The 14,616-nt window shown below is 37.1% G+C and overlaps 1 protein-coding gene across 5 annotated transcripts; it reads right to left on the bottom strand.

Moving 5' to 3' along the window:
• Nucleotides 1–1,443: 1,443 nt before the first annotated feature.
• LOC103935347 lies at nucleotides 1,444–8,119 on the bottom strand. Of its 5 annotated transcripts, none has more exons than XM_048579094.1 (9): nucleotides 7,007–8,119; nucleotides 6,586–6,923; nucleotides 6,420–6,476; nucleotides 5,789–6,253; nucleotides 5,413–5,562; nucleotides 3,879–3,983; nucleotides 3,663–3,710; nucleotides 3,105–3,538; nucleotides 1,444–2,245 (listed from the first exon to the last, which is right to left on the bottom strand). In XM_048579094.1, the coding sequence occupies exons 2-9, from the start codon at nucleotides 6,914–6,916 to the stop codon at nucleotides 1,622–1,624; spliced, it is 2,214 nt and encodes a 737-aa protein (XP_048435051.1). In that variant the 5' UTR covers nucleotides 6,917–6,923; nucleotides 7,007–8,119; the 3' UTR covers nucleotides 1,444–1,621. The 5 variants fall into 5 exon arrangements, with proteins under 5 accessions (XP_048435051.1, XP_018500033.2, XP_048435050.1 ...); XM_018644517.2 differs by having other exon boundaries at nucleotides 5,747–6,253; nucleotides 7,061–8,116; XM_048579093.1 differs by having other exon boundaries at nucleotides 5,747–6,253; nucleotides 7,003–8,116.
• Nucleotides 8,120–14,616: the final 6,497 nt, after the last annotated feature.

The raw sequence follows: 14,616 nt of genomic DNA on the forward strand, positions 1-14,616 counted from the left end.
AAAATAAAGGATCAAATTTAGTGAGGAGTAAACTGTGGTGTTAGCCCATCAATTATTTCTTCATCGACTTCTACAAGTTAGCTTATTATTCCTACAAAGACAACACCAAACTAGATTTCTTCTCGTTCAAGAAAGGCCCAAGAGCATTTAGCACTTAACTAGTTTGGTATTTTTCATCGTTCCTACATGAAACAATGCAACGTCTGAGTGTTTTTCAGTCACGACCTTTGCAAGCAGATACTTTGATGGAAACAGTTTATGAATATAGATGCCCATTGCACCATTCAATCATCCAATTCATCCCTAAAATTCTGCCAAGGATTTTGTAAACAATGTCCTTATCGTATTTTCTTTTCATAAAACAAGGCTTAATCAGATGCAAGGTTTCTATGACAATAGAGTATTCGAAATATAGCCCATATAGTGAAAAAAAGTGAGAATTGAACCCTGGTGATAGAGACTACTAGGAATTGAGCCCCGGATTAAAAACAATGGGCCTTCCTTCCCATTTTAGCTCACCGATTCATCCAGAACCAATTTCATGTAATTTGGCTTTGTTTGTTTTTCTTACAACTTGAATTGTTTGAGTCATTTGATTAATTGGGTTTTTATTGTTTCTTTGTTTTGGGTTTTAATGAGTTCAGTTGGAAGAATCCCCACCGAATTATGATTGGGTTTTGAACTCAAATTTCTCTTGCCCAAAAATAAATCAAAGAAATATAAACAGAAGAAAGCATCAGAGAGACAAAATTTGCAGTCAAAATCGTTCTACACGCCTGCAAATCTGTGAAAGTTGAGATGTGGGTTATCTGAGGAGGCGAAATGAGAGTTCTCCGTTTTGCCAATGTGAAAGAGAAAGACGTGGAATGGGTTAACAAATGAAAGGTGATTAATTTAACCTTGCATGTTAGACTCACTGGCAGCATATTAACGATACTTAACATAAATTTTAACTTAGGATTCAATTTCTAACCGTCCTCACCATAAGGGTTTATTTCTTAATTTGTTTACTACAGGGGATATTTTCCGAATACTATATCATTACGGGGACCATTTATCCGATTTAGCTTGCCAAACAAGGAAAAAGCAATTAACGTCATAAATATGTCAAAACATCAATTGTGCTTCAAGTGTTATGAATTATTTTTATTTTTTTTCATTCGTATGGCAAAGTCATGCATTGTATATTAGTCTAGGTACATAGTGTAGGTACAGTATTTTCTTATTAAGTGCATTAGTTTAGGTATATTACATATTTAGAGGCAATGGATTAGTCTAGGTATAATACTGTAGGTACAATTACACTTATGTAGAATTTTCCCAATGATTGACGAGGATGAATGTAAAATGGTTTAGATTTGGAAGGAGGATCAAAGTAGTTTAGTTGATGCTCAAATATGCAAAGTTCAATCTATTTAAAATAATAAGAAATCAAGCTATAAATGAGATTCTAAAAGTATGATTTACTCAAAAGTGACAGAATCCGGAACACATACATTATACATGCTTTAGGCCCAAAAACATAAAGAGTGCAAAAATCCTCTATCATTATTCATTATACAAATCCTAAAAACTTCCTCAAAAGTGACAGAAGCAAATATCAACGCAAAATGAGTACAATTTAAGACGAACTGAAAGACCAAGGTTTGCTTTTTTTGTTGATCAAAAATATTCCACCTCCGTAAGTAGAAATGAAGATCTCAACAAGAAGAGAAAATTGCATCCATACAAAGGAGACAACCGGAACACTAGCAAGTAAAATCATCGGATACACTATCCACTTTTTTGCTTCCAGCATAAGAAAAAGGGTTGAAGAAAACGCGATCATCATGGTAACGATAGAGGAGAAGAGGGTGAAAAGGCCTATCATCATCTTTGTTGGCAATGATTTAAGAAAATCATCTTCAGCATAACGCGAGTTAAGAATTCCTAAAAATGTCACGACTGAAGTTGTGGAAGAAAAAAGTGAAAAGACATCCGCAACTATAAAGACCATAAATATCCTTTTATTTAGGAAGATGGGAAAGCCTGCTTTGCTCCCACCAGGAACTGAAAATACTGCAATAAACATGATTGTAACAATAAGAGCAGCTACAACCGTACAAGAAGTTGCAGTTGCTTTCATTGATCTTTCACCTTCGTTTGCCAATTCCTTGTGGTTCTTAGTAAATAGATCGCGGGCGGTCATGCCATCTGGATGGTTAACAACTTCAAGAAACTTGGAAGGTACAAGTTTCTCCACCTCCTGCATTTCAGTGAATAGAAGAAACTTAAATTTTCTTTAATTTATTTTCTTCAAAGGCACTCAAATCTAACCCCAAGTAATTAATACTTTTGTACTCTTACAAATCCTTGATGTATGCCCTTTGACCTTGAATGTATATGCTCAAATCTAATCCCAAGTAACCTAACATTCTGAGTTCGTAACAGTAATCAAAATTTCATTTTTGTGATTTCATTTTTAATTTGGTTGTTTCCTATTTGAGAGTGCAAATTGCTGTCACAAATAATCAAGTTTTATTTGGTATAGTTTCCAAATAATCAAGTAATATACCGATTGACCACGTGGCTAGAACTTTATACAGTAAAACCTATTAATTTACAGACCTTGTGGATTGCTTTGGACATAAACTCATTTTTCTTTAACTCACTATGTCTTAAATCTAAACCCTCATCCATTTAGTCTAGCTTAAAATTGTAATATTGTTTATAAAATTTTGGTTCCAATTTCGGCCAATTATAAATAGAAATTATCTCCATTTTGTACTAAGCTATGTTCCTTTTAATTCACGCCCTAAGAAGAGAGGTGGTTTTTAAATAGAATACTCCCATATCGGTTTGAATGAGGCCACATTTTAGTCACTTAAGTTTGTAATACTCATATATATATATATATAAAGGTATTGGTGTTGGTGGTGGTTATATAGGTTTTGGTAGTGGTGGGTTCACATTTATACTAAGTCAGTCATAATTAGATCTTAAACTCGCTATCGATGAGAAATAAATAAATAAATAAATAAATATATATATATATATATAGAGAGAGAGAGAGAGAGAGAGAGAGAGAGAGAGAGAGAGAGAGAGAGAGAGAGAGAGATTCTAACCTTAAACCATTGTAATTCTCTTTGCATCTGCAGTGCTGCACATTGGATATGTTTAAGCTGTGCAGGTGGGGATAACCTCGCTGCTGAATGCAGTAAAGTATTGTTGAACTTATCTACTCTGGATTCAGTACGAACATTCATGATTCGGATAAATTCATGGAAAAAGTTATAGACTTTTTCTTGACGGCATTCAATGGAAAACTGAAACATGCCCTTTGCATTTTCATCATATATCCCTAAGGCTAGGATATTTGCTGTAAACAGCTGACGAAGAAACTCATCATTCCCGTGTTCAACAGCTTTGAAGAGTGCTGTTTGTACGGAACTTCCTTGCATTTGTTTAAGGCTTACACCTTCTGTCATTTTGCACATGCCTTGTAAAACTTCAAGGGATTGAACATGGATCTGTTTCATTTTGTACATGTGATCGATTCCTAGGTTGGCATAGAAAAATAATTAATCATTAAGTTTCAAAAGTACGACCAAAAGAAGTTCTAAGCGATGACTGGATAAATGTTAGAGTAAAACTTGAATGAAAAGATTGACAAGAAGCATTACCGAAAAGTTTACGGACAGTTGAGACGAGCCCTCGCAGTGAAGCCATAACTACATCGCAAATACAAAATGTTTTTGCATTAGCTATTCAAAGAATTTGTTAATTAGGTATGATCTATAACAAAGTAAAAGATGCGCCTGAGGACATAACTCTCGTTTTACTATATAGGGTACTGGGAAAAAAAATGCATAGTTCCATCTTACATGGATATTACATACCTGAGCGAATTATGAGATCCCTTTGATCATTAACCGGGTCATTGGCTTGTTTTTGAACATCTATACGAACATCACGGATCCCAGAAGCATGTCGTATGTGTATACCTATCAAAAAAATAAACACATGCCTCTAGTCAATATATAGAACTTTTTTTTAGTCTAGGGTCTGGACACATTAAACCTTTTCTTTTACTGTATAAATATTTATGTCTGTGAAAAGAGAAGTTAAGGTGCATACCCAAAATAAATGATTAATGGACACTGATGACGATAGAAGTACACATTAAATTTTTTAACACTTACTTTTAGATACTAAAAATAAGAAGGAAAATAACTTACACTATAATATTTGAGCAAGACCCAAAACCAAAATTCTAATTTAACTCGTAACCTTAAACACCACATATTGAAGCTGTGCCGCTATAGAACTCATCGCATCTCACGTTAAAAAAAACCTGTGAAACAATTGAGGGATCTGTGAACTCGAACTTGAAACATGTTTGTATATGAGTACATCAAATACATGTTTGTCTTATTTGTCTATTTGTATGCAAGGCACTTACCGGTGAAGACAAACATAAGAGCCATTTAGGTTTTGGGGCATTGTTACTATTTCTTGACTTACACTAGTGAAGAAAAACATAGTGTGGATACAAATTAATCATGCCCAATCATAGCGTGTCAAGTGAAATATAAACTGAATTTGACGGAACTACCTCCGATATCGTGAGAAACCACCATCTCCACTCTAAGTGGGTTAAGCAGACCAACCCTCTAAGGACCGGCATATGCCCACAACTATCAGGCCCTAACCCCCGATTCTCGCTAAGCAAGCTAGCAAACATTTTGTTTTTCTTCGAGGGACATGGTTGTCGACCCCGTGCACCTCAACCCTATATAAAATTGAGGTTCAATCATAAAATTAATTGGCAATATAAGGAGTAATTCAACCCCTTATAAGTTATTGCAAGGTTTCTCTTTTTATCAATGTGAGACTTTTTACCTTCACTTCATCACACAGCCCCTTACGTGTGATTAACTTTTGAATCAAACACGTGGACAATACAAATTGGATGATGTTGAGGACATGTGATCATTGGGCTTCATAACCTACATGTATCTAAGCGGGAAGGGAGACTCATTGACTTGCCTAAGCCCACTACGGCCTACTAGTAGACAATTTATGAATCTCTTCCACTATAAATAGCCAAGTCATACAAGGAAACTGGTTTATCACAAACTCTATTTAGACTTCTCTACTGAATTTTAGTCTTTCTCAAAACACTTTTTGACTTAGAAATCTCCATCCAGACATAGAATGCATTTTATTGTTTTAATAATATATATATATATATATATAAAATATCAGGTTTTGAGATAAATCAGATTGCAGGAATCGTGTGCAAGTCTCCTTCTATGTATAACATTTAGGAAATATCTTATTGAAAAACCGACCCACGCCCACCCAACTAGAGGGACAGAGAAATTAATAAAGTATAAAATTCATCATAGAGTAAAGAATGAAGTTACTAACTGTTATAGATCCATTGTTGCCAGAATCTGAGACGTGTTCCACTTAAAAAGAGAGAGGGCATACAAGCCAATTCTTGTAAAAGTGTTTTCCCAGTAGAGTTTGTGGCAAAGGCCAAGTTTGGACAACGCTGAATTAAATCCAATGCAATATCTACAATAGGGTAAAAAGAAGAATTATATACATGAAAAAAGTAAGCAAGCAATATTTGTTAGGGAACATGCTATTTAAACACATTCGCAAGTACAGGTGAGTTCTATAAATAATGAAACAGTCCACCTTAGTTAGAGTGTGTCAGAAAATGTGTGCGAATATTGTATCTAAAACATTTATGTACCCAGTTCTTTGGAGCTAAAACAGTGGGAAATAAGATCAGCACCAGTCCGACAGTTATCTTGGGTCGACGTCAAAGCTTCCAATGGAGTAACTGAATAGAGATAGCGAGCCAATCCCCAGTGGCCGCCATGACAAGCCATGATCAGTGGGATCATATTCTGGAGATTGCAGGGTATGCAGAGTAATCTCTTGTTCTTCTCGATTATGCATCTAGCCACTTCGGGTCCTATGAGCGTAGCTAAAGCTATAGCTGTGACACCATTAGCGTCTTCTATTTCCAAGTCTTCCTCTGTCATCCACTCTACTACTTCTTTCGCCATATATTCGTTTTCCATTGAAACTGCCATGTGAAGAGCTGTCAAGCCTGATAGTGAACCTCTTTCTCTGATTGCGTCGGGATGCATAGTAAGATACTTCTTTGCAGAACTCCAGTCACCTTTTGCAACAGCATCAATCAAGGGTTGATGGTGGGGGAACTCGTTGAAGTCGCCGTTAGCTTTATAATACTCTGTCAAGTAATATTATTTATTGTTTGTTAACTAAACGTCAAGAATTTGGGGAAAAATTATACATAATGTTGAAATAAAAGAGAACTGAATCAAATAAAATTAAACGAAACAATGGAGAGTCATACATGCTGCAGTAGATATCACATAATATTACTACGTACGTACCCTCATTCCGCGTCAGACCGGTATTCAGCTCTTCATGTGCCATCAAAGGCACATCCTCTGCATCGATCACGCACGGTGACTTTATTAAAAGAAGAAAACTAAACTTAATAGTTATAATATTGGAATTTACTTGGAAAGGAGACATGTAGTACGTGCGTACACATACCTGTGTTTTCCAAGGCTTGATCGGCCGGCTTCAACTTTTCAGCCAAAGTATCCCAGGCGACTCTGGCCGAGCTAATGCCCCGGATAATAAAATGAGTATCATCCCCGCAACAAGTATGGATTGCATGTAAAACCTTGGCATTATTCTTCCTCCAAACCTTAAATTCCGCTTCACCATCTTCTTGTCTAGGAGGTTCAAAGGTCTCTTCCACAACCTCCCAAAGATCTTCAGCCAACAAGTAGGTTTTAAGGTGGAAACTCCAATCTTCATAATTATCATGACTAAGAACTTTAAGATTAGCAATTACACTTGAAACAACTGTAACTGCCATGTTTAATCTGCAAATGTAATCAATTATCCAAAGTGATATTAGGTCGATTAATTAAGAAAATAATGAAACAAAACAATATAACTCACTCACTCTGCTCGATCGAGTAGTGGCAATCTTCAAAAATAAGTAAGCTGCAGCTATTACCAATGAGCTTAAGTAAATTCCCACTCGGTGCACTTAGAGTGACCACACTTCTGATGTATATATAGATGTATAGCAAATGAGAGATGAAAAAGGACAAGAGACTCGGAAGACTATGCCACCTAATACTCCATTAATTTCCTGGTCGGTGTTAACTGCGTGAATTCAATAATGGGAGAGTTCTGTCGCTAGTTTCAGCCATACACTTCTTGTCTTCAATAATTGACGGGGATAATACTTGCCTTCAACAATTGTGTGGCCCAATAAAATTATTCCACCTGTTAAGTGAAACTCAATCAAACACTTCTGATTCTCCTAACCAAACGCTCTGTCTTCCTCCAGCAACCCCTCACTCCGTTTCTTCTCCGGCGAACTACTCTCACTCCGGACCACTCCCATTCCCTCTCTTCTCCGGTGACTTCAATTTCAATCCCTCGCCGGCGTCCAGATCTGAGCTCGGTGGAATTGGGTTATGGAAATCCGTGACATTGGAGCTTGTGGAAGACAAGAGGTTTGGAACTTTGAAGTTCAAAAGAATTGCAGACTTTGATGAGAGAGAGAGAGATTGGAGCTTGTGGTAGACAAGAGGTTCGGAACTTTGAAGTTCAAAAGAATTGCAGACTTTGATGTGAGACACAGAGAGAGAGAGAGAGAGAGAGAGTGAGATTCGGGTGAAAAGGGTTTGGGTATCCTCATCTCAATCCCTCTTTTCGTTGCCCACCTCTTCACCTAGCGTGTCCAACCCCTGTTTGAACCAACTGGTTCACCTACAATGTCTTTACTCTAATATCCCCTCTGCTTGCTAAGTTCCGCGCCGCTTATTTCCCTACCAAATGAAAATGCTGCGTTCCGCCCCCATCCTCGTCCGTTGGTCTCTCCGAGTCTCTTTCCACACGTGTTGAGGTGGCTGCTGTGGTGGTGCTAATCTCAGTGGCGGCAGCGGCTGCTAGTTCTTGAAGATATTTTGGTGTAGGTGTTTTAGGGTTAGTGCTAAATTGCGGCTTCTTGTACTTTTGTTAAATTATTTGTATTTGTATTCCATTGTTAAATAATATGAATTTTTATTATCAATTATCTATATATGTAAAATTTTGAAATATATTATGAAAAGAAAATAAAGTAATAAAATAATAATTTAATTTAACATATCGGGCAGAAGGGCAAAACTTTGAAAAATGTCAAAATGCTACATAGGTTGTCAAATTCAAAATTTATGTTTAAAATTTGACATCTCCTTTGAAGATATTCTTAGGAGTCAAATTTGACATCAATGTTAAATTTATTTTTAATTAATTTTAATGGTGGGTCCTTCCCGTTAACATTTCAACCAATAAAAAATTTGTTTCAACATTTTTTTTTAATAATTACAATCATTTAAAGATTTATTTTAATAAAAAAATAATAATTGACAATTCAATGGAATAATTAGAAAATTTAACATAAGATTTCAAATTATCATATTAGCCATCAATTATAATTTAACATGTTCTTTGAAGATGATTTGGTATTATATATATTTTTTTTTTCACCAAAAAGCTGCTTTAAAATTAAGCACTAAAATATTTGGTAAAGTAAGCAGCCTTGTGGCTTTCATAAAAGTAGAGCTTAGCTCATTTAATAAATATTTTCACTTCCTGTAATACTTTTATTAGTTACTTAAAAGACGTTTATCCTTTTACACACACATTTTCTCTCATAGAAAACAAAGTGAGCACTATTAACTACCACTTGACACCACTACTTCCATTACCACCGACATCACAACCACAACCACAACAATCAATGTTGCCATCTCTACGACCATTGTTGCCTCAGCATCCCCAATTACCATACCTCACATTAACACCACCACCATAATCGCTACCACCAACACCATAATCGCTACCACAACCACATATGACTGCAAGTCTGTAACCACGACACCAAACATGGCATGCAAGAAGAATCATAAGTATAAAGTGAAGTTGGATTTTTTTTTTAAGATTGAAGTGCATACATTATTAGAAAAAACACACACACAAATATTAAAAATTATCTTAGGAGTTCCTAGAAATTTTTTATTCTAAGTTCCTAGAAATTTTTTATTCTAACCATGCTTTTTAATTTAGGAAATTAAGCAACTACGAACTAATAAAAGTATAATTTTTATTTGTCAATTAGTGTAGAATATCACTTAAAATTTAAAAATAAAAAATTAATAATGAAAGTGACAAGCTTCTCTCACTCCTCAAACGTCAAAAACTGAACGCGATTTTACCATCTTAAGTGCATAATAAGGTGCATGACATCAAGTGACTAGTGAGAGACTCCCGACTCCAAATCTAAATTATATCCCACGTGAACTTGATGATATTTTTTAGGTAAAAGTTTTGCCATGTACTCTGAATGGAGGTGGATTGTCAGCCCTTTCATTTCCATACTCTTTTCATACTTTTCTTTTTGTGTGGTTACGGTTAAGCTACGTTAATATTTTATATTCTTATTACTTTTTATTTTATTATTTCTATAAAAAATTAATATAAAATATTGACGTAATTTAACCGTAATCATACATTGCAGAAAAGCATGTGATGAGTATGAAAATGAAAGGACAATCCACATCCACTACGCAATACCTGAACTGTCCACATCAGACGCGGTTTTTGTGGACATTCTGTCTAGTCCCCGCTAATAGAATTGCCCACAACAGAGACCGTTCTTTTGGGCACACTCTCTAGTCACCACTTCTAGAATATGCACAACAGTAATCAGACAGTTTTTCTTGGCCATACTCAATAATGGTACCGTCATACCCAACAACGGCACAGACAATGTGGTTGATTGATTCGGTGTCGGTTAAAAAATAAAAAGAATATGTTATTCACATATTTCTTTTTACATTTTACATATCTGTTTAATTTTTGTTCATTGATGTTCTTCATTTACATTCAATCCAACAGCCAAAAATTAAAAAGATATGTGAGAAGTAAAAAAGAGTGTGTATATCATATCCCAAAATAAAAATAAACGAGACCGCCATTGCAATGATTATTCTGCATTCACCCAAAAGGCAGGCCGGTCCTTTTCTTAGCTGTCAAGAGTGTCTTATTTTTCGTTTTCCATCTTTTTCTTTCTTCTTTTACCACCACAAAACGATGGCCACTCAAAATCTGCGAATCACAATTCATATCCTTTCTGTGAAGGAATGAGTGGTGTCTGGAGTCCGTATCAAGCATGACTCTCAATTCATATAGCATTTCAGAAAGCCAGAGTTTACTGTGCACATAGTTTCCGAGTGATAATTTTCTTTTAAATGAATATTAGGGCGTCTCTTGCAAACTTTGTGCTTGTTCTCATCCATAATTAAGTTAAATTTTGCATATTGAAGATTGTAATTAAATGACGAACATAGATCATAGTTAGTAAAGTATTTTCAACGAGCTAATGGCAAAGCAGCCTTAATTTGTTCGGTGTTCAGCTTCAATCCCGCACCCTAGCTAGGATCCCGAAACCAAAGCATACGCAGCTCAGATAAATGGAACCAAAAAGGAAGGCCTTAGAGCATTTTTCCCAATTTTGAAATATTTGAGTCTAGGAATGGGGTTGTTGCTTATGTGTGTGTGGGGTGGGGGGGGGGGGGGGGGGGGGGGGTGTGTGGTGGGCGGGGCCTGGGTGAGGGCGGGTGGGGCCTGGCTTCCCGTCCCTTTTTCCCGTAGAACCCCTACCTACTATTGAAAAACAACGACACTACATATTGAATAGGGGCAATAAGAGTCTGCAGTTATGAGCTTTCTAATTAGTAAATTGGTAATTCTCCTGCACGTTTGCTTATAGATTAGTCAGATGACTTCCTTTAATTGCAACTGAAAGAAGCACTTATCACATTAAAGTCATTAATATCTCCTTGATAAATAACCGAGAACCCGATACGCAATTAAATTCAAGTATTTTGGATTCTGGGAAGCTGCTAGAGTTGATGTGTAAACAATTTTTGCAGATTGCTTGATTGTCAATTTTAATTAAGTCTTATCGAAAATCATCCCATTTTCTTTCAAATTCTTCTCATAATTAACTACAAATCAACATATAAACACTAACATGGCCTCCAAGTTCAATTGCTTAATCTGGGCGTGAATATGTTATTTTGTGCAGTGGAAAAAATCAAACTTGAATTGATCTTCTCCACAGTGAAATCAAGCTTCAAAAACTATTGGGTGCTCCAGATACGAGTCTAATATGGCTGGATCGACTGGTTTTGAATTTTCCATTTAAAATTTCCTACCCTAATCATCTATTACGCCTTAAAAATAGAAATTTGAGTTCTACAATCAAATTGAGCAATTTAAAATGGAAGATTTTTAAAGAATTAAATGAGAATTATAGACTATATAAAAATTTGTACAGGCAATCACAAAACCAAACAAATAATCTAATATATGGACACAATTATTTTTATTTATTGGGTGTGATTATCATCCATCTTCGAATTCATACAAACCCTTGATTCTATGTCACTAGTTAATTACACAAATTCTAATTAATGGTTAGGCAAAGAAACAACGTGCTGCTGCGCAGCGCTTGTTCAATATTCAAGAAGCACTAAGAGTCTATATGCCAAAATGTTCTTGCTGGAGAATTTTCATATCAAAAATATAACAAAATAATACATAATTTATATTTGGAAGATTTCATTTCTAATATTACCGAAGTTTTTGATAAACATAATAATATGTGGTTAAGTAAAGACAATTTCAATAACATTGGTGGTAAGGCCATCTCCAACCAAGGGCTGGCCAGATGGCTCGTTTTAGCCCCTTGACCCTCCAAGAAATTAATATTTTAATGAACAGTATTTGACCATAGTTGCCTCTGTCTCCAACTGAGGGCCAAAGGGCCATAGGTGTAACATCCCATATCGTCCAGGAGAGTGATCCTTGAATGTATATTCTCATCCCTACCTAGCACGAGGCCTTTTGGGAACTCACGAGCAACTTCCCAGTGGGTCACCCATCATGGGATTGCTCTAGCTCCCTTCTCGCTTAACTTCGAAGTTCCTATGGAACCAGAAGCCAATGAGCTCCCAAAAAGCCTCGTGCTAGGTAAGGATGGGAATATACATTTAAGGATCACTCCCCTAGGCGATGTGGGATGTTACAATCCACCCCCCTTAAGGGTCCGACGTCCTCGTCGGCACACACGTGGCCAGGGTTAGGCTCTGATACCAATTGTCACATCTCGGCCCGGGACGGATCATTTCCCGGGCTCGCTCTACCACCGTAGCACGATATTGTCTGCTTTGGGCTTACCATTCCCTCACAGTTTTATTTTTGGGAACTCACGAACAACTTCTCAGTAGGTCACCTATCATGGGATTGCTCTAGCCCCCTTCTCGTTTAACTTCGAAGAATTCACAATCATAAACCATAAACTTACCTGACACTTACCTGTGCGTCCGCAACACGAAACATACATATATGCAACTACTAATGCATAAATAAATAGGCAAATGATATGCATGGCATTTAAAACATATGAACATTCCATATCATTTTCTGGGAAAAACCACAAGTATATAGGTATATACAGAAAACCAAAAGCCCACTCATTGATATATGGAAGGGTCGTAACCCCCTTGCCTCGAGTGACTGCACTCGTCCTCAGGATGGGTCTCACCTATATGCGAAACAACTATAAAAATGTCAATTTAAAGCAAATAACCAAAACTAGGTAATAACTTCTCATACAATGCTCAAATGGGGTGTGTGAATACACCAACGTGATCTACTCAACCTCACAAACATCCCCATATTTTTAAAATAATTTTCCGACCACCCACGCGCCACCATGCGCCTGCCAAGGCATGGCCAAACGCACCAACCAAGGCACGGCCAGACGCGCCGGCCACACTCGGGCACGTGCCTGGCACACGTGTGGTAACCCTAATGGCGTTAGGGAATATTGCGTCCAAAAATGGAATATACCGTTATTTATACTTGACGCCGTTAGTATATTCCGTCAAAGTTGACGGAATATTCCTTGTCTTCTCCGGTGAGTCTCACCGATTACCGCCGTTCATTGCCATCTGCAACTCGAATTCTCGCCGGAAACTGGAAAATTTTCAAAACTTCATATCTTCTTCATTTCTCAACCAAATTCCATGAAATTGGTACCAAAATGAAGCTTACAACGAGTAGAACAAAACCTTAACACTATGAAGCCCTTAAATTCATGGAATCTCGCCGGAGAAATCACGAAATTCCAGCCAAACCTACAACTCGCCACTCCTGGCCTTCCCGATGTCCAATTTCTTCCAAAATGCTTCTCCGAGCTTCGTGAGAGTATTCTAAAGTCTCCTATGACCTTAAAAACTTCTAAAACCCCACGATCACGTGTGCATGAACATTGCAAAAAATCAGGGTTCCCTAGTTCTTAGGTTTTCAAGGGGTTCAAGTTCTAAAAGTGGTATGGATGAACTCAGGAACTTGCAAGGAGTTCGAATCTTACCTTCTAGACGTTGATCCTTGCGTGAAAGGTTGGTTTTGAAGTTTGTCCGTACACTTGCAAAGGAAATGGAAGAAAATCCGAGAGAAAGAAGAGAGAGGGAGTCATGGGAGTGTATAGTATGGGTGTGTGTGTGTGTCCTGTAGAGTCAACCACCAAAAACAACAAAACAACACACCAAAATGGCAAATACCCACAAAGGGCATTATCATCATTTCACACCTATGGTACAATTAATTCGAGATGGGATATCACAACCGATCTTCCTTAAAAAAATTTCGTCCCGAAATTCATAACAACTCAAACTAACCACTAGTAACTATAGAACAACCGAGGATACAAATCTCTCATCCGGTCTTCCGTCTCCTAAGTAGCCTCCTCCGTTGAGTGATTCCTCCACAAAACTTTCACTAAACTCACAGTCTTGTTCCTTAGAACCTTTTCCTTCCAATCCAGAATCGTTACTAGTTCCTCATCATATGCCAAATCCGGATTAATTTCCAATGGTTGAGGAGGTATCACATGCAATGGATCCGCAACGTAATGACGAAGCATGGACACATGAAAAACATTATACACTTTAGCCTGCTCAGAAGGCAACTCAAGCCTGTAAGCCACTTCACCAACTCGCTCGGTGATCAAATATAGTCTGATATACCTGAGACTTAACTTACCTTTCTTTCTGAACCGTACTACATCTCTCCACGGTGAAAGCTTCAGAAACACCCAATCACCAACTTTATACACCCTGTCAGTGGCATGTCGGTCCGCTAAGCTCTTTTGTCAATCCTGGGCCGCTATCAGGTTAGACTTAATTACCTGAACATTCTGAGTAGTCTTATCTACAATCTTGGGGCACACCAAAACTTTTTCTCCGACCTCGGACTACGACAAGATTTACCATACAGTGCCTCAAATGGTGACATGTCGATACTCGAATGAAAGTTGTTGTTGTAGGTAAATTCCATTAAATCTAATCGCTATGCCAAGCATCACTAAACTGCAACACCGAAGATCTCAACATATCCTCCAACGTCTAAATGGTCTTCTCTGATTGTCCGTCTGTCTGAAGATGATAT

This window comes from the organism of the source record quoted next, unplaced genomic scaffold (genome assembly GCF_019419815.1).
Source record: "Pyrus x bretschneideri cultivar Hongxiangsu unplaced genomic scaffold, Pyrus_bretschneideri_v1 Contig13, whole genome shotgun sequence".
NCBI lineage: Eukaryota > Viridiplantae > Streptophyta > Magnoliopsida > Rosales > Rosaceae > Pyrus > Pyrus x bretschneideri.